General features: G+C 44.4%; 1 protein-coding gene across 1 annotated transcript; it reads right to left on the reverse strand.

Annotated features, from left to right (window-relative positions):
- Positions 1-4,809: 4,809 nt before the first annotated feature.
- Positions 4,810-12,512, reverse strand: LOC307045182 (uncharacterized protein). The gene is made up of 6 exons (XM_079690712.1): positions 12,219-12,512; positions 11,677-11,754; positions 11,511-11,577; positions 11,288-11,371; positions 6,898-8,422; positions 4,810-6,697 (listed from the first exon to the last, which is right to left on the reverse strand). The coding sequence occupies exons 2-5, from the start codon at positions 11,735-11,737 to the stop codon at positions 8,041-8,043; spliced, it is 594 nt and encodes a 197-aa protein (XP_079546838.1). The 5' UTR covers positions 11,738-11,754; positions 12,219-12,512; the 3' UTR covers positions 4,810-6,697; positions 6,898-8,040.
- Between the last annotated feature and the right edge of the window lie 6,430 nt (positions 12,513-18,942).

Consider the following 18,942-nt stretch of genomic DNA (forward strand, 5'->3'; position numbering starts at 1 on the left):
TGGTTGGTAATAAGGAGCCCCACAGGGGACTGTGCTCTTTCCTTTCCTGTTCACCTTATTAACACTGACTTTAAATACAACTCAGAATCATGCCAGCTGCAGAAGTTTTCTGATGACTCTGCAGTGGTAGGATGTTTCAGGGATCGACGGGAGGAGGAGTACAGAGCATGGTGGGTGGACTGGAATAAATCATCTGCTACTGAATGTGGCTAAGAAGGTCATTGACTTCAGGAGGAAGAGGACGTCTCCACAGCCCCTGTGCATTCTGGGAGAGGGTGTTGTTGTGGTGGAGGACTAGAAGTACCTGGGAGTGCACTTAGACAACGGACTGAACCGGAGGATCAATACTGACGCTGTACAAGAAGGGGATGAGCAGACTCTATTTTCTGAGGAAGCTGAGATCCTTCCACGTGTGAGATCTTCTACCAGTCTTTGGTTGGAGATCTTCTACCAGTCTGTGGTTGGTGATCTGATCTTCTACCAGTCTGTGGTTGGAGATCTTCAACCAGTCTGTGGTTGATGATCTGATCTTCTACCAGTCTGTTGTTAGAGATCTTCTACCAGTCTGCTGTTAGAGATCTTCAACCAGTCTGCTGTTGGAGATCTTCTACCATCTTCAGCATCAGGGCCGATGACACCAGCAGACTCAATAATCTGATGAAGAAAGCTGGCTCTGTAATCGCCATCAAGCTGGACACTTTTGAAGCTGTGGCGGAGAGGAGGACACTGAACAAACTGTTTTCAATCGTGGATAACCCCCCCTCTCCACCAGCAGCTGACAGGCCGGAGCTCCTTAGACACCATTTACACGCAAACGCAAACGGACCACTCGGGAGCGCTAGAGACGCTGTAGTGCAAATGCCGGGCCTGTATGTGGCGCTGTACTTCTGCCACAAAATACACCAAAAGCAGCGAAGAAGACCCCCGAGCATGGTTGCCATGGTTGCCCTTCTGTTAAACCCCGTGGTGGATTTACAGATGTAGCATCTCATTTCAGACTCCAGCTGACAGCTTCCTGCCTACGACCTGCCTAAGACCAGTATCGGGGAATGTTAAGCCCTCCCACTATTTTCCAAGAGGCCGTTGCCAGATTTTCAATTTCAGGTTTTAACCAGGAGATGGCGCTTCATTCACAAATACAGAAAGACAAGTTTCATGGACTTTTAGTTGTGTTTTGAAGAGCATTTGAACACATCAATATTTTAGATCAACTAAAGTATCTCTAATCTTGTAATTCAACAATATATAGTCTTTATATATTAAATAATCATAATAATAATGTAAATGTTTACATTACACTTCTTTATTTGTTATGCTCATACTTTTACCTTTACAATCGTTTGCTTTAATATGCAGTATATTTTTTGTATATTTTTGTGTTTGCTTCCTCCTGCTCCCTTTCGGACACATAATGTATGATTTATTATTTTTATTAATATGAAGATATTATTAAGATAAGATAAGATAAGATGTTATGTTATTGTTTGAACCTTTTAGTTTAGAATGTGCTGTCCCACGGTAATTCAGAATGCTCACAGGTCACATTCTGACCATTATTTAAAACAATAGGTGCTTTCACAGCGTCGACAGTTTGATTTGCATAGAGGCAGCTCTGTGGCTGAATGGCCAGCGATTAGGTGTGGCGCATTTATCATAGGTGATCAGAGCTAACTGCCTGCCGTCACATTTCATTTAAAAAACAGATCTGATTTTAAGACTATTTCTGCGCTCATAAAGAATGAGAAGAATAAGAATAATGCGTATTGAACTGGTTTCATTAATTAGTGAGTTTATTTAACATTAGAACCGCCAATCGGGTCAATTTGTGTGATGTGTGTTGTGTGTGTGCAATGTAACTTTTTTTCAATAAAATATTAAAGTCTCCCAGTCCGTGACTTTTCCTGAAAGTGTTTTATGTAGCACCCTATGTTGTTAAAAATTGCATTATAATAGCGGGATTTTACGGTTTTAGGTAGGCCTATACAAAAACCTCTGGCGGTTCTAGTGTTAAGGTAATTAGGTACAGTAGAAGCCCTTTTTTATCAGTAACGAATTTAGCAGTTGAACATAAAAGTCAACTAACTGAGGGTCACTTGCAATGACAGTGTTGTCGTGTCTAACTGTAAGCTTTTCACTCAGAGTAACCTACAGTTAATTTAGCTACTGGAGAAGAAAGATCAGGGGGGAAGGGGGGGAGAGAGCTGTGGTTGATGGGCCATTAGTTGTGTAAATACACAGCTGAGAGCTGCCGTTTCCTTCAGACTGTTTAAAAAACGGTAACAACGGACTATTTTTCTTAGCGGATGCATGTCAATTTAAATCAATAAATACAACTATTTTTTAAATCAATAAAAACATTTTCTAAATCCATAAAAGCGTTTAAATTAATATTGGGAGTCATGTCGTTACTTTGTTGAGAATGTGGCCATGTAATAAGCGGGATAATTTGCAGCAACTTGTTCCTTATGGGGAAAATAACACCTTTCATGCTGATCAAGATCCCTCCGCTAGGATCCTGATCCGCCGACGAGGCTCCATTAAAATATAAATATTTTTAGTGAATTACTGAGTTTAGGCACGTTAATAACGTTTTAATGAAGTTGAATACAGTATATTCCTATTTGTCAGTGATTTCATGTCAATTGTGTGTGTGCGTGCGTGCGTGCGTGCGTGCGTGTGTGTGTGTGTGTGTGTGTGTGTGTGTAGAGGTGTGTGTAGAGGTGTGTGTGGTTAAAACACTTTCATGAAGTGAAGGAGGTTTTCCTTCTATAAAACAGCTGTGGGCAGCAGTGAGTATCACGGACATGAATTCATAGATCAAGGCAGACTGGTGCACACACTCTCCTGTCCTGCCAACACTGGCAGGACAGTAGGCGACACGCCCGTTCTAAGCCGTGTCCCTCACTCCTCACATCCCAAGCTGCATCCCCAAAAAGTGTATTATGTTTTTAAATCGTTTCAGTTGTGCTCTGTCTATGTTAAAAAGCCTCAGTCACCTTAATTCATGTAATAAAAAAATCTCAGGTCAGTAACACTCAAAGCTAAATGTGCAATACCATGTTCAGCTATATTACTATTTGTAATGTTATTGTTGTTACATCAGAAGATGTACATATTGGAATGATTTCTTAACTTACAGTAGGCTATTTTTTACAATGTGTGTTGGAAGGATTTATTAAATTACTATGAATATTGTCATTGTTGAAGGCTTTTAGAGAAGGGTGAATTATAAGCCTGAATTATATAACATTTTATACCTAAAAACATAAAAGCAACAATAAATAAATCACAATTATTCTAGTTATTTTTACCTCCCGTATTGCTTTCAACCCACCAGCTTTTATGGTGTTGTTACGTCACTAACTGTAAGCTTGTCACTCAGAGTAACCTACAGTTAATTTAGCTGCTGGAAAAGAAAGATCAGGGGGGGAGGGGGGGAGAGAGCTGTGTAAATACACAGCTGAGAGCTGCCGTTTCATTCAGACTGTTTAAAAAACGGTAACAACGGACAATTTTTCTTAGCGGATGCATGTCAATTTAAATCAATACATACAACTATTTTTTAAATCAATAAAAACATTTTCTAAATCCATAAAAGCATTTCAATTAATGTTGGGAGTCATCTCGTTACTTTGTTGAGAATGTGGCCATGTAATAAGCGGGATAATTTGCAGTGACTTGTTCCTTATGGGTAAAATAACACCCTTCATGTCGGGATCCTGATCTGCCGACAAGGCTCCATTAAAATATAAATATTTTTAGTGAATTACTGAGTTTAGGCACGTTAATAATGTTTTAATGAAGTTGACTACAGTATATTCATATGTGTCAGTGATTTCATGTCAATTCGGCAAACATAAACATAAATTATCGTGGTGAAGATGATGATTAAATTAGGATTAAAAATCGAGAGCCGGGCCGATGGTTGTGGTAGAGGAGCTGTAGATTTTGCACTAAAATCTGTAGCATGGTCACTAGCAGTAGCAGTAGCTACTGACAGTAGCTAGCTACTGTCATGCTACAGCAGTGAGCAGCAGAGGTGGGGCTATGGCTTCATCGTTATCAGGAAATCATCGTATATAGGGTGTACACACGGAGCCGTTTGGCCCCACAGAGTGTTCCGTCCGCAGATCTATCCACCTTGGGACCCGTTATCCGGTCAGCCCGGTCCAGAGTCCCGGGCTGTTTTTTAGTCCCAGTCCGCCCCTGCCCGTTATCGTTTGCGGGGTCCGTTTCCGCATTTCCGTTACGGCCTCGTGTGAACAAACGGGCTATACGAAAGAGAAAAGTAGCGGATACAAACGCTTGCGTTCTCGTGTAAGCAGCACCTTAGACTGCTCCAGCTCCGCTGTCACAAGGACAGATACAGGAAACATTCCTGCCTACTGCCCTAACACTTTATAACACTGGCTGGCAGAGAACTCACTGCTCAGGATCCCTCTCCAGAACCATGAAAAACAAACAATTTGGCACAACTGCCACTTTACAAAACTTTAATTGATATAGGCTACTATCATATGTATATCTGTTTTCGGATTTCTATATTGTAGCTCTAAAATATCTAAAACATTTTATATTGAATATTTTTGTGGTTCACATCCTTTTTACTGTTGTAACAGGAATGGGCAGATAAAGGGAAAAGTGGTAGTGTAGCAATCACGACAGAGGCACTGTTCAAGTCCAAAAAAGAGGCTTTATTGCTGTTAAACTCAAAAATACCTTTAACTATACAAAGGCTAACGTAGCCGGGCCGTTGACCGACTTACCAGCTTACAAAATGTTTCCTCATGCTGGGAGTTTCCTGCTCCCTCCATGTGCCACACACCACTGAGCAACTCTGTCTCCTTTGTCTCCCTTGAGGGAGTGATTAGCACCTGGTGTGAGGTCTCCACACCTGCTCCCAATACTGTTCATTGGAAGCGGGTGGAGCCACCTATTAGGAATGTAGGTGCCTCCCACTACTCTGCCTCTCAGTTCCTTACACACCCCCCCCCCCCTTCAGTTCTGGCCGAGGAGAGGGGACCATGGTCCACAGGGCATCTCTACGGGACAGGGCATCTGCATTCCCATGCTTGGCTCCGGCTCTGTGGATGATAGAGAAGTTAAACTCCTGTAGTGAGGCATCGCCTGAACCTTCCTTTCTTGTGGTCTAACGTTACCCCGCTCAATGGTGAAGCCCAGGTATTCGGCTCCCTCCAGTCCAAGCTTGCATTTTCTTGGATTGGCTGTCAAGCCCGCCCTGCGGAGAGATTCCAGCCCTGCTGCAAGCCTTATGAGATGGCTATCCCATGAGTCACTGTGGATAACAACGTCAAAATAGGCAGCTGCATACTCACAATGTGACCTCAGAACCTTGTCCATCAGTTTCTGGAACGTGGCTGGTGCTCCATGAAGCCCAAAGGGAAGCACAGTATACTGGTACAGCCCTGTGGGGGTGGCGAAGGCCGCCTTCTCTCTTGAGGCTGCTTCAAGTGGGACCTGCCAATACCCTTTCGTCAAGTCCAGAGTGCTGATATACCTGGCTTCCCCAAGCCGATCAATTAGTTCATCTTTCCTGGGCATAGGATACGCATCAAACTTGGAGATTTCATTCAATTTTCTGAAATCATTACAGAACCTGTTGGTTTTGTCTGGCTTAGGAACCAGAACGACAGGGCTGGTCCACTCACTGTGAGATTCTTCAATCACCCCCATAGCCAGCATTTTCTGCACTTCTTGCTCAATGGCCGCCCGTCTTGCCTCCGGCACCCGGTAGGGCCGCATCTTTACCTTTTGGCCAGGCTCTGTGTGGATTTGATGTTCCACCATCGTTGTGCGTCCAGGTCGTAGTGAGAACACATCAAAACTCTGCTGAACCAGTTAATGGGTTGCTGTAACTGAGCTTTGGACAGCCCTGGACCGTATTCAACTTTGGTGGTCTGGAGAAGAGGGGGACACAACTGGGGAACAACAACACAGCAGTGCCTCTCGGGCGTACCATTTCTTTAACAGGTTAATATGGTATATTTGGGATGGTTTGCGACGGCCAGGTTGGCTTACCTTGTAGTTGACCGGTCCCATCTTCTCTGCCACTTCATAGGGACCTTGCCACGATGGCAGGAATCTGTGTTCTGTGGTGGGGACCAGGAGAAGCACTTTATCCCCGGGCAGGAACTCACGCGGTTGGGCACCTCTGTTATACACTTTCCTCTGGGCTTCTTGGGCTTGAGCCATGGGCCAAACATCTTTCATATGCGTCTGCATCGTCTCTACATGCTCAATCAGGCTCCGATGGGGGCTTGGTTGCTCCTCCCAGGCTTCCTTCGCGATGTCGAGAAGTCCTCTGGGCTGTCGGCCATACAGCAGCTCGAAGGGGGAGAAACCGGTTGAAGCCTGTGGAACTTCCCTGATTGAAAACAGGACATAGGGCAGAAGCTGGTCCCAGTTACGACCATCCTTGTCAACAACCTTCTTTAACATGGATTTCAACGTCTTGTTAAAGCGTTCTACCAATCCGTCTGTCTGAGGATGGTAGACAGATGTACAAAGCTGCTTTACCTTGAAGAGCCTGCAGAGATCCTTCATTATCTTGGACATGAAGGGAGTGCCTTGGTCTGTTAGCATCTCTTTAGGAATCCCAACTCGGCTGAACAGGTGAAGCAGCTCCCGTGCAATCACTCTCGTTGTCATGTTCCTCAAGGGTATGGCCTCCGGGTACCTGGTTGTAAAGTCAAGGATTACAAGAATATACTGATGTCTCCTGGCCGACTTCACCAGCCGTCCCACTAAGTCCATGGCAATGCGAGAAAATGGTACCTCGATTATCGGTAGAGGTATTAGGGGATTTTTAAAGTGTGGCTTGGGACTCATCTTTTGACATTCAACACAAGTGCGGCAATAATCCTCTATAGCTCTTACCACCCCTGGCCAGTGGAACCGGCTCCCAATCCGCTGCCTTGTCTTCTCAATCCCTAGGTGGGCCCCTAGGACATGGCTGTGAGCCAGATGCAGCACTGTGGACACATATATTGTTTTGGGACAACCAACAAGTCTCTTTGCTGACCTTCAACCTCTTTGGCATAGTATAACAGATTATTTTTTATCAGGAAATGAGGACATGTAAGCTCACCTACTCCTGGAACTGGTTTTCCCTCTATTTCCGTAACATTGCTGCGTGCATGCAACAGATTGGGTTCTTCCATCTGGGCGGTCCCGAACTGGCCCTTCAAACTTGGAAGCAATGCGACTTCACCCTCCTCATCACCTGTGCTTAGGTCTCCCGGGAAAGCAACAAAAGGGTTATCATTTGCCTCGTCTGCACTTGAAGATTGGTTGCCTCTCTGCTCCTCCGGCACAGCACACACAACTTTGGGGGACTGCTGCACCCTACCCTGGGTGGCAATTTGTCCTTTCTCTCGCTTTCCTTTGGCACGCTTGGGCTTTTTGGGACTCACCTCCTTCTGGTGCCGCAGGCGCTTGTATAGTGGGCAGTCTCGCCCCACCAAGACTGGGACTAGTAGGGAAGGAACCACCCCCACTTTCAGCTCACAGCTGCCTTTAACTGTGGTAAGGTGGATGAGGCAAGTGGGGTATAATTTAGTGTCCCCATGGACACAGGAGACGGGCACAGTCTCTTCAGATGGCAAATGGTCGAGGAAGTGGGGTTGAATGAGGGACAGCACACTTCCTGAGTCCACTAGCGCCTCTGCATCTTTTCCATTTACCTTGACTGGTATCATTTGAGCCAGGGAGCATTTGTACCCAGCAAGAGTCAAGAAGGTGGCAGGGCCTTGCACCAGATGAGTTGGCGGTCGGCATTAGCCCATCCTTCCCTGGGCAGTCCCGGGCAATGTGGCCTGTCTCCCCACACTGGTAGCAACGCGGTTGGCCCTCTGGCAGGTAGGACTGTCGTCGCCTTACCTCTTCTGGTTCCCATCGCGGTTCATGTACCCGTCTAGTCCGTGATGCTTCCCCACTGCCTTTCCGGCCCCACTCGGTGTCTGTTCGTGTGGACTTAAGCAGGTCCGCTGTGACCACGTGGCTCTCCACTACGTTAACCAACTAATCCAGACTGGCTGGATTCTGCTGGCTTGCCCTTTTCTTGGTCTCATAGGGCAGAGACCGAATATATTTGTCCATCATTATCCTCTCTAAAACACTCAACTTTTCGCGGTTGCATGTCAGCCAGGCTCTGGTTACCCGGCCTAGGTCATACATCTGGGCCCTGGCTGACAACTCTGGCTTGTATTTCCAGTCATGGAACTTCTGGGCTCTTGCTGCTAAGCTGTAGCCATACCGCGCCAGGATTTCCCTCTTCAAGGCGACGTAATCCTTTGCTTGGTCAGGAGGGAGGTCGAAGTAAGCTTGCTGTGCCGGGCCCAGGAGGAATGGTCCAACCAGATCAGCCCAGGAGTCCCTTGCAGGGGCGTCAGCTGACCCAATACTATACAGGGGCACAACAGGGGCACAGAAAAAAAAAATGTTTTGCAGTTATTTCTTTGAAAAAAGCATGGGCACAGATAATTAATGCAAGCACGCGAGCAAACATTTTTTTGCACTTATTTATTATAATAAAGTGTCATAAATAAATAGTACAATCAGATTGTTATTTTCTGCATCATTAAATATCTAGCCTACCTGAACCAAACTGAATTGAATTGGCCTACTTGTGAACTTAACTGTATACAGTATCTCTAAATCACTAACTGATGAAGGCAAAAGAGGCACAATGAATCTTCATGAAATATCTGTCAGCAAACATGGACTTAAACTGAAAACTGAAAGAGAACCCCCCATCCTATGATGGTGTGATGGTGACTATCCTATGAGGTGTGTACATGGTCAGAGAGATGGGAGAGGTCTATGTTCATTTTTTTTAAAGTAAACTGTAACGTCTCGGTTTCAGTTTTGCAAAGCTATCAATCAATTGACAGTGGCTTAACTTGGAGAGTGCTCCTCTCTCAACAGACATGATGGCAAGATGGTGGAGTCTGTCTTGCCCCATTGTGCTTCTTAACCACGTGTGGAGGCGTCTCAGCACGCTGAATGTACGTTCACAAGTGCAGCTGGACACTGGAATGGTCAGAGATATCTGAATGACCTGTGTCAATGTTGGGAACATGACATGATCCAGCAAACTGAAAAGACATTGCATGTCAGTGATTGGAAGGCTTTCCTGCTTTCTGGCCAGATAGTTTTTAGCCACCAGCACTTCCTCTTGCTTTAGATCCACATTATAATGATCTGCCAGACCTCTGAGGTCCTCCTCACAGAGAAAGTTGCTAGATCCTGGATTACAGGCCTGAACACCTTTTAGAACTGTGCTGTTGAGAGATGAAAAACGCTGCTCCATCTCAGCAACCATCCTGTCAAGGCAAGGTAGATACACTGCGGTTCTCAACTTCTCGGCATTCCCTAGGTCACTCGCTGCCCCACAACTAGACTCGACTACATACTCCTCCATGCGTCTCTGCTTCTGCCTTTGTCTTGGTACAGCACATGACTCAGGGATTTGGTGTGTTTCGCACAAGGCCTTTGCGCGGTCATAAACCTCAGCTGCTTTGTCATCAGTGCGCATTTCTTGTAGAGTGGCGCACACAGCGCATTTGAACTCCTCAGCTTTTGCCAGGTCCACAGTTTCACTTTGTAGGTATTTGTGTAGACTTTCTGTCACAGACAAAAAAGTCTTGAACATCATCAATAGATAAACTGTGGAGAACCTTGCAAGGTTGGCATGCAGACCCACAGCCGTAGGGTTGCTGATATTGGACAGGCACGTGAGAACTGCTGGGAAATTCTCTATCATAGCGTTGATAGACCTCAGCTGGCAAGACCATCGGGTCTTGGACAGCTGTACAAGCTCAGAAGCTTGTAAGCCAAGCTGTTTCTGAGTCTCCTTAAACTTGTCATGGTTCACAAGGGAGCCAGAAAAGAATGTATAGACATTCTGCAGGAGGTCAAATAACTTCCTGGCCTCTGGTATGGCCAGACATGTGGAACAGAGCACTAAATTCAATTGATGTGCATAGCAGTGCACATAAATGGCCATGGGATGGTTCTCTCGGAACTTTGCTTGGACCCCTCCAACAGCCCCACTCATGACTGAGGCGCCATCATAAGCCTGTGCAACCACCTTCACATGGTCTATGCCATTCAACCTTAGCTGTTGTTCAATGGCAGTTGTAATGGACTCCGCGTCAAAACCCTTCAAATCTACCATAGCTAGTAAATGTTCTTGCACACTCCCCCCAGCAACATATCGGACACACACAGATAGCTGCTCAGTGCTGCCATCTGTTGCTTCGTCAGCCATCACTGAAAACATTCCAGCCTCCTTAATGTCTTTACTGATAGCTTTTGTTATCTCCTGGGCACAGCACTGAATTACTTCATTTTGTGATGAAGGTGACAAGTATGTAGTGTGTGATGGTGCTGAATATGTCTGAAGGAAAGGGTCGAACTCTTTCAAGAGGTTCATGCATTCCAGAAAGTTCCCCTGGTTGTCGCTGGACATGCCCTCATCATGGCCACGGAATGGGATATTTTGTTTTCCCAAAAACTTGGTAACAGCCACAACCCGGCTGAGGTACTCCCGTCTCTCTTTTATTTCATGCTCACTGGCAGAATCCAAATGGTCGACAACACTGCCATGAGCCTCACTGGCTTTATAACTACACCAAGACTGCATGCTTGCCTTATGTGCTGGTGATTTCTCATGCTCTCTATAGACATCCAGAGCTTTTTTCCAATTTTGAAAGCCAGTGTTTACAAAGGTGTCATTCTTCAAATGTTTCCCAAATATTCTACAGGGAAAACAAAACGCTGCATCTTTAGCCTTGGAATATTCCAGCCATGTAAAGCTTTCAAACCAGTTGGCGTTAAATGATCGATTCTTTGCACCAAAGTTGTGCTGGGGATATTTTGACAACTTAACTTGGTTTGGGCCAGACTCCTTTCCCCCAAGATCACTTGTATGTCCCTCAAGATTGTGGACACTGCTTTTTTCTCTTGCCCCCAGTCTAATGTTCTCTGCCACTGTGGCAACTGTTTTGCAGTCTCATCTCTGGGGTGTGATCTCTCCGGCCTGTCTGTCTCTTGTTGTCCTTCCTTCTCTCTCTGCCTTTCCCCTGCCTCAACCAGCTCAATCTCTTCTGCCCTCTGACTCTCCTGTCTGGTGCAACGTACAAAAAAATCAAATGCTCAATAGTTACCTCAGATAACCATTAAAAGTTCAAATAACATTCATCACATCTATAAGTAGGGACATTTACAGTAGCTAACTACATTGTCAGCTGAGTCTCACTCTCACCTGTCAGTGTCATCTCTCAGTGTCATCCCTTCCTGTGTCCCTTCAATCTCCTCCTCTCCTCCTCTGCACTCTGCTGCACTGAGTCTTGAAACAACATGAACATATTACAGTCTAATGTCTGCATTTTCATTATCTACATTTTTACATATGCAGATGTAAGGTTACTTGTGTATAACCTGTTTGCAGTTATTCCTAATTAATATTAAATTAATAGCCATATCACCTCTGCTCGTGCTCATCAACATCCCTCTCTCCTTCACCTCCTCCGACACTCTGCTGCTCCTCTTTGTCTGGACAGATATGTAACTGTTAGGCTAGTGACCAGTGGTGAACTCAACTTGTGGGTTGTTACCTAAAAGTGGTTTGGGTTGCCTTGTTACCTAGCTTACCTCTCTCATTTCTCCTTGCTGCTTTATCCCTGCTCCGAGCGAATAACTTTCTGATGTCCATTTACAAGATACTAAATACTAAAATACAGAATACTATCAAATCAATCAAATCGTGAAGTGATAAATAATGGGAAACCAACGCCGGAGCTAAAAGGTATGTTTCAAAAGACGGTTAGGATAACTCCATCGACTACTCACGTTCAAAGCCACATTTCTTTGAAAATGTTTCACCTCAATAATAGATTTCGTGATTTAAGATACTTGGGTTTATATATTTCTAAATCTGACACTGAAACTGTCAGTGCCTCACCAGCCACGAACCTCAGCGCATGTCACTGCTATTCACATCTCCATCCATTTAGCCTAGTCTATTATGTTTTATAAATTATTAAAAAGTGCTATTTATACAAATCACAAAACACTTAACAGTGTAGCCTATACGATTAGCTTCCAGGCAAACTCATTAAAATATATAGCCTACTCCTGTGTGACTTTCACTTCTAAAACTAAGATTATGTTCATCGTAAAATTACGTTGCTTACCAGATTGACCGCAAGCTTTATTTCATGGTATCCTGAACTACCAAGGCAAAACACGCATCAACACTACGGGTTATCAGAAGGGACAAAAAACATTCGAATAAACAAATGAAAGCAGCGTGTGCTGAATAGGACTAGTCTTATGCTGTGCAAGAGAGGTTTACAGTAGCAAAATTGAGTTCGCATTGACGGCCACAATGCTTGTAAAAGACGCTCCGTGCAAAGGGGTTATAAAGTTACCAGACACACGGGCAGGCAAGTGCATAGAGTTACTAGTCCGATAGGAAAGTTACTAGACCCGGGCGTGCAGGTGTGTCGCCATTTCGAACCCTGAATAAATTAATAAATTAATAAAAAAATCAGTGACCCAGGCATACCGGGGCACCTCAGATCTACAGGGGGGCACGTGCCCCCGTGAAAAGGGTCTCGCAACGCCGATGGTCCCTTGGCCAGCCCTCTCTTTCAGCTGTGCGCTCAAAGGCTGTTAAGTAGGCCTCTATCTCATCACTCTCCGTCATTTTGGGGATGAATCGACCTGGGTTAGGCTGCACGGTTGCTTCCCTCTGGATAGGAGAGGCTGCTGTTAGGCATTTTTGTAGACTCTCCAAGTCTACAAAACACATGTAGACTGGATAAGCATACTCCCAGGCCCCCTCCAGGATCCTTGCGAGAGTAAAAAGCTGATCCGTCGTTCCACGACCAGGACGGAATCCGCATCTGAGGTTCGACAATCGGCCTGACCCTCCTTTCGAGTACCTTAGAGTAAACTTTCCCGGGGAGGCTGACTAGTGTGATGCCTCTGTAATTGGCACACACCCTCTGATCCCCCTTTTTAAAAAGGGGAACCACCACCCCGGTCTGCCACTCCTTCGGTACTGTTTCCGACTTCCATGCAACGTTGATGAGACGTGTCAACCATGACAGTCCCTCAACAACCAGAGCCTTCATGATTTCTGGGCGGATCTCATCCACCCCCGGGGCTTTGCCACTGTGAAGTTGTTTGATGACCTCAGTGACCTCCCCCCGGGAGATTGGTGTCGATCCCCCGTCATACTCCAGCTCTGCCTCTAACATAGAGGGCGGAGTTGTCGCGTTCAGGAGTTCCTCAAAGTGCTCCTTCCAACGCCCTAACACTCCATCAGTTGAGGTCAACAACGTCCCATCCTTACTGTACACAGCTTGGATGGTTCCCTGCTTCCCCCTCCTGAGGTGTCCGACAGTTTTCCAGAACAACTTTGGTGCCGCCCGAAAGTCCTTTTCCATGTCTTCTCCAAACTTCTCCCACACCCGCTGCTTTGCCTCGGCCACGGCTGAGGCTGCTGCCCTTCGGGCCTGTCGGTACCTTGCAACTGCCTCGGGAGTCCCCCGGGATAACAAATCCCTGAAGGCCTCCTTCTTCAGTCGGACGGCTTCCCTGACCACCGGTGTCCACCAGGAGGTTCGAGGGTTACCGCCCCTTGAGGCACCTAGGAACTTGAGACCACAGCTCCCCGCCGCGGCTTCGGCAATAGAGGCTTTGAACACCGACCACTCTGGTTCAATGTCCCCAACCTCCACAGGTATGCCCGAAAAGCTCTGCCGGAGGTGTTAGTTGAAGGCCTCCTGAACTTGGGCCTCCTTCAGACGTTCCCAGTTCACCCGAACTACACGTTTGGGCTTACCAGGTCTATCCAGAGGCTTCTCCCGCCACTCGACCCAACTCACCACCAGATGATCGGAGCAACTGTGACAAATAATCCAATTGAAACCGGCATGGACAATGACTATGTTTTAAAAATGCGTTTATCCAGAAAAGCCCGGTTTGGACGCTTTACGGGCAGAAGAAACATTTCTATTAAAGAAAGAATTATACATTTCTGTATTTTTATGCCTTTAATAGCTAGTGACTTGAATTGTTATTCAAATTAATTAATCAATTATTTTTTATATTTTATTGTAATGTGGAGACAAGGCTTTTAGTGACAATCATTTATTGCTTAAAAAAAAAAAAAGCATCAATCTGGTGCACTTTGAGAGCAACATTAACCCTACCTTAATAATTAAAAAGCGGACAAAATTAAAGCGGACAAAAGATTAAAGCGGACAAAAGGCAATGGAGAACACTTATTCATTAACACCCTTTAATGAAGCAAACTAATGCCTTAACTCACTCAAATACAGTCGTTTACTTATTTCGGTGAAACTAATGTGCGTAGAGTTTTAAATGATGCGGATAGCCTCACCTTAATTCTGGCGCATTGCTTATCGTTTTACGGTACGTCCACACAGCAGCTTTGAAAAATCTTGAAAATCTTGGAGCTGGGCGTGTCTGAAAGCTTGGGGATTTTTCGCGAGCAACGCGACCAACAACTAATCACATGAATCTCCCGCCCCCGGCATACAAAGCAAAGAACCCCGGGGATTTTATGCGAGCAATATATATATATATAAACTCCCCAAACAGGCAAAAACCTACCAGTTTCACCCACTGTCTCTGCCACCTCCCTCCATGCCTGGTTCCTCCGGTTTGTATCCCGGTAAATAGTTCTGGTCGTAAAGAACCGGCTGATTTGCTACCGTAATTTCTCGTTTGGAATATGAGGAAATGAACTTCGGTCTGGCTCTCCCAGCTTGCACGCGGTTTGATTGGCTAGCGCTTGAACTGTCAGATTTGCATAAACGGGATTTGATTGGCTGACGCTTCCAGCTCAGCTTCAAAAGTTGAACATTGCTCAACTTTTGAATCCTGAAAATCCTGAAAATCCTGGAAATCTTCGCTTCGCTTCCCAACAATGCAGTTCGGCGAAAAGCGAGGCAAAGTGACGTCATCCCCATTCAAAGTCAATGGGCAGATAAGTGTTGGAAGCGTTGGAAGATTTGTTTAAAGCTGCTGTGTGGACGTACCGTTATAGATCTATTCTCATCCACAATCTTTGTTTGTGACGTAAAGAGTGTAACGGCCCTTCCGTCTATCGTTTTTCCAACCCAGTTTAGATCCCACTTCCGCATTACACAAGCATCGACGCGGCGTTACGTCACAGCATCAACCTGGCGTTACATCCCTATGGTTACATCACTGCCTCACGCGGCACACCCGCGAAATCTGAATCTGACAAGCGAAATACCGTCCTTTTAAACGCAGCATAATATACAATATATAATATAATAGTGCTTCTTTGTCAATATGACTGACGACCACACTTATGCAGTGCTGAGGTAATGTTAATTCATAATTTAATACCTCCTGCAGTTGATGCAAACAGGTAAGTGGATCATGCAGTCAACTTGGGATTGTATCCTGGGACTTCAGCATTCAGCAGTCCCCTGTTCCTACCTCACCCCTCCCACTGTCCCAGCCTTCACCTGGTGAGACATATACACCAATTAAAAGGCATGATTATTACACAGTCAACCCTTATTCAGAGTGCCTAATAAATGTATATATTTTTTTACAGTGCAGATTTTGGCGTTTTTGGGACCATTGCACATGTGTGTAAGTAACAAGTATGCTGTATAATCTGCAACAACTGTCAGGTGGTGTTATTGATTATCTTTGCAAAAGAGCCCCCACCAATATTGATTTTGAAAAATATCTTTTAATTGAAATATGGGAGCAAAAACCAAAGGGTAGAATTGATCATACCATATTATGTTATTATTGCAACTGTTTTTATTATTTTGTGTTGTTCTGTTTATATATATATGTATGTGTGTGTGTACAAATGAATTAATATAAAGTGTATATATGTGAGTGTGTGTATAAATGAATGAATACATCTGTGTGTATAAATGAATAAATACATGTGTGAGTACATATAAGTGTGTGTTTATATATATGTTTATAAATGAATAAATGTGTATATATACAGTATATATAAAATAGTATCATTAAATAATGCTGTCAGATAAATGAACTACACAGTAATAGACATATAAGTTTGTGTTTATATATATATATATGTTTATAAATGAATAAATGTGTGTATATATATAAAATAGTATCATTAAATAATACTGTCAGATAAATGAAGTACACAGTAATATTCAAGGTTATATTCAATATTCTGCACTTACACCAGCTGATAAGATATTTAAAACGTCTTTTGTTTGTCCTGAAAACGACATTTGAGGATACACACAGGCTATTTATAGATGATAAAACACCAGTAATACAGTCTCAGGACTCTTCGATATGGCTTTGATTACAGGATCGTTTACTTTCAGTCAACAAATCCTTTGGAAAGACAAAAAACCACTATTCAATATCCTGCTTTAACGCGACCGCTATAACTGCCGAAGATAAAGTCTATGACGCTATTGCGTAGAGCTACGTCGATCCTTGCGTAATGCGGAAGTGGGCTTGGTTAAATCTCAACTGGGTTGGAAAAACGATAGACGCGGCCCGTCCACACAGCTGCGTTGGAAGCTTCTTCCCATTCACTTTGAATCGGGTGATGTCACTTTTCGCCGAACTGCATTGTGGGAAGCAAAGCAGAGCTTTCCTGGCTTTTCAGGCTGCAAAAGTTGAGCAATGTTCAACTTTTGAAGATTCTGAAGTTTTCGGTGTAAGCATCAGCCAATCAAATCATATGCCACAACAAGCTCTAGCCAATCAAACCACTGCTTGTGTGTCAGGGGCGGGAGATTCATGTGATTGGTTGTTGGTTGCGCTTCAGACACGCCCGCCGGCAAGCTTTTTCCAAAGCCGCTGTATGGACGGGCCATAGAGTCACGTTTCTGGCCGTTTCCCAATCGCGAGGAAACTGGCTTCCAAGCCAATATTTCAAGGATACTACGTCATCGAGTGCCGCTGAAGGACTGTTCCAATCTCCAGCATACTTGGAATTCCACCGAGGCCACGTCCTTGGTTTGGGGGTAATTTCGAGGCTGCACATGGTTAGACTTCACGTACTTCAAATCCCCACAATGCTTTGCGCACGGACCAATTTCAAAAACCCTTGCGGAGAATGGCTGAATCGACGCAGTGCAGCACACATTTAAATGTAAGTATGTAGTGGCGTAGAACATGTGTTGGTAAATATGTTACTTTGCTGCATTTGTTATCACCAAAAATGTGTTCCTTGAAAGTAAAGCAAGTTCATAATTAGATAGACATCGTGAGTTATTTATTTTCGGTACAGTTTATGTTGAAACCGTTAGAGAGAGTGGCACACTTGTTAGCCTGTTCCATTCTTCTTTGTTTTCCGAAGCCGTGGCTTGGAAGTATACTTGCTTCGTTTCTGAAGGAAGTGACTTGGAAGTAGGCGACTACCAAGCCAGTATCCTCGCGATTGAGAAACGGCCTCTGACTGTTGCCTGTCAGTTCTGTTGCCTGTCAGTTCCGTTGCTATGGTTGCGTTGTTATGTGTACTGAAACGAGAGCCGGTGTAATTCCACGCGCGAAAACAAAATAAAAATTGGAATATGTTATTTTAGTGTCTTAAAAGTAGACTGAGGTATGAAGGGTTAACGTTACATCTTAGAATAATTTTTAGCCATGTTCAATCAATCAATCAATCAATCAATCAATCAATGTTTATTTATATAGCCCAATATCACAAATGTTACATTTGTCTCAGTGGACTTCACAGTTTGTACAGAATGTCAGTATGACAATACGACACCCTCTGTCCTTAGACCAGAGAGGAGGGATCCCTCTCCCAGGACGGACAGACGTGCAATAGATGCCGTGTGTAAATTGAAAAGATAATACATTTGCAACATAGGTAGTCCAAATGTTTGGAAATGCATGTGTGTATAATAGGAAGATGAATCCACAAGGATATCCATCCAGGACTTATGATCCAGGACCACAGCCACGACTCAAGATCCAGGACTCGCGATCCATGACACAGGACCGCAGGATCATCCATGACTCCGGATCCCGGCGTATATAGACACCAAAAAGAAAGACATTTGGGGAAGCTGGGATAATCGGAACATGAGTACACAGGTATAAACAGAGAGAAGGAAGAAGTAAGATGTCCCCCGACAAACTAAGCCTATATCAGCAAAACTAGGGGCTGAATCTAATCAGCCCTAACTATAAGCTTTATCAAAAAGGAAGGTCTTAAGCGCACTCTTAAAAACGGATAGGGTGTCTGCCGCCCGAACACAAACTGGAAGCTGATTCCATAAAAGTGGAGCTTGATAAGAAAAGGCTCTGGCTCCCATTGTACTTTTAGAGACTCTAGGAACAACCAACAACCCTGCATTCTTGGAACGCAATGTGTAGGACAGTAGGGTATAATGAGTTCTTTAAGGTAAGATGGCGCCTGCTCATTAAGGGCTTTGTAGGCGAGAAGAAGAATTTTAAATTCTATCCTGTGTTCTATAGGGAGCCAGTGTAAGGCAGCCAGAACAGGAGTAATGTGGTCCCTTTTCCTAACTCTTGTTAGTACACAAGCTGCAGCATTTTGAATCAGCTGAAGCGACTTGACTGACTTCTTGGTACACCCTGATAATAGGGAGTTACAATAATCCAACCTTGAAGTAACAAATGCATGGACTAGTTTCTCTGCATCGTTTTGAGGCAAGATATGCCTGATTTTTGCAATGTTACGTAGATGGAAGTAGGCGGTCCTTGAAATTGATTTTATGTGGGCGTTAAAGGATAAATCCTGATCAAATATAACACCAAGATTCCTTACAGTCTCACTGGAGGCCAAATTAATGCCATCCATAGTTAGTATATCTTTAGAAAATTTGTTTCGTATATTCTTCGGGCCAAGTACAATAACTTCAATTT

This window comes from Notothenia rossii (assembly GCF_949606895.1).
Source record: "Notothenia rossii genome assembly, chromosome: 6".
Classification (NCBI taxonomy): domain Eukaryota; kingdom Metazoa; phylum Chordata; class Actinopteri; order Perciformes; family Nototheniidae; genus Notothenia; species Notothenia rossii.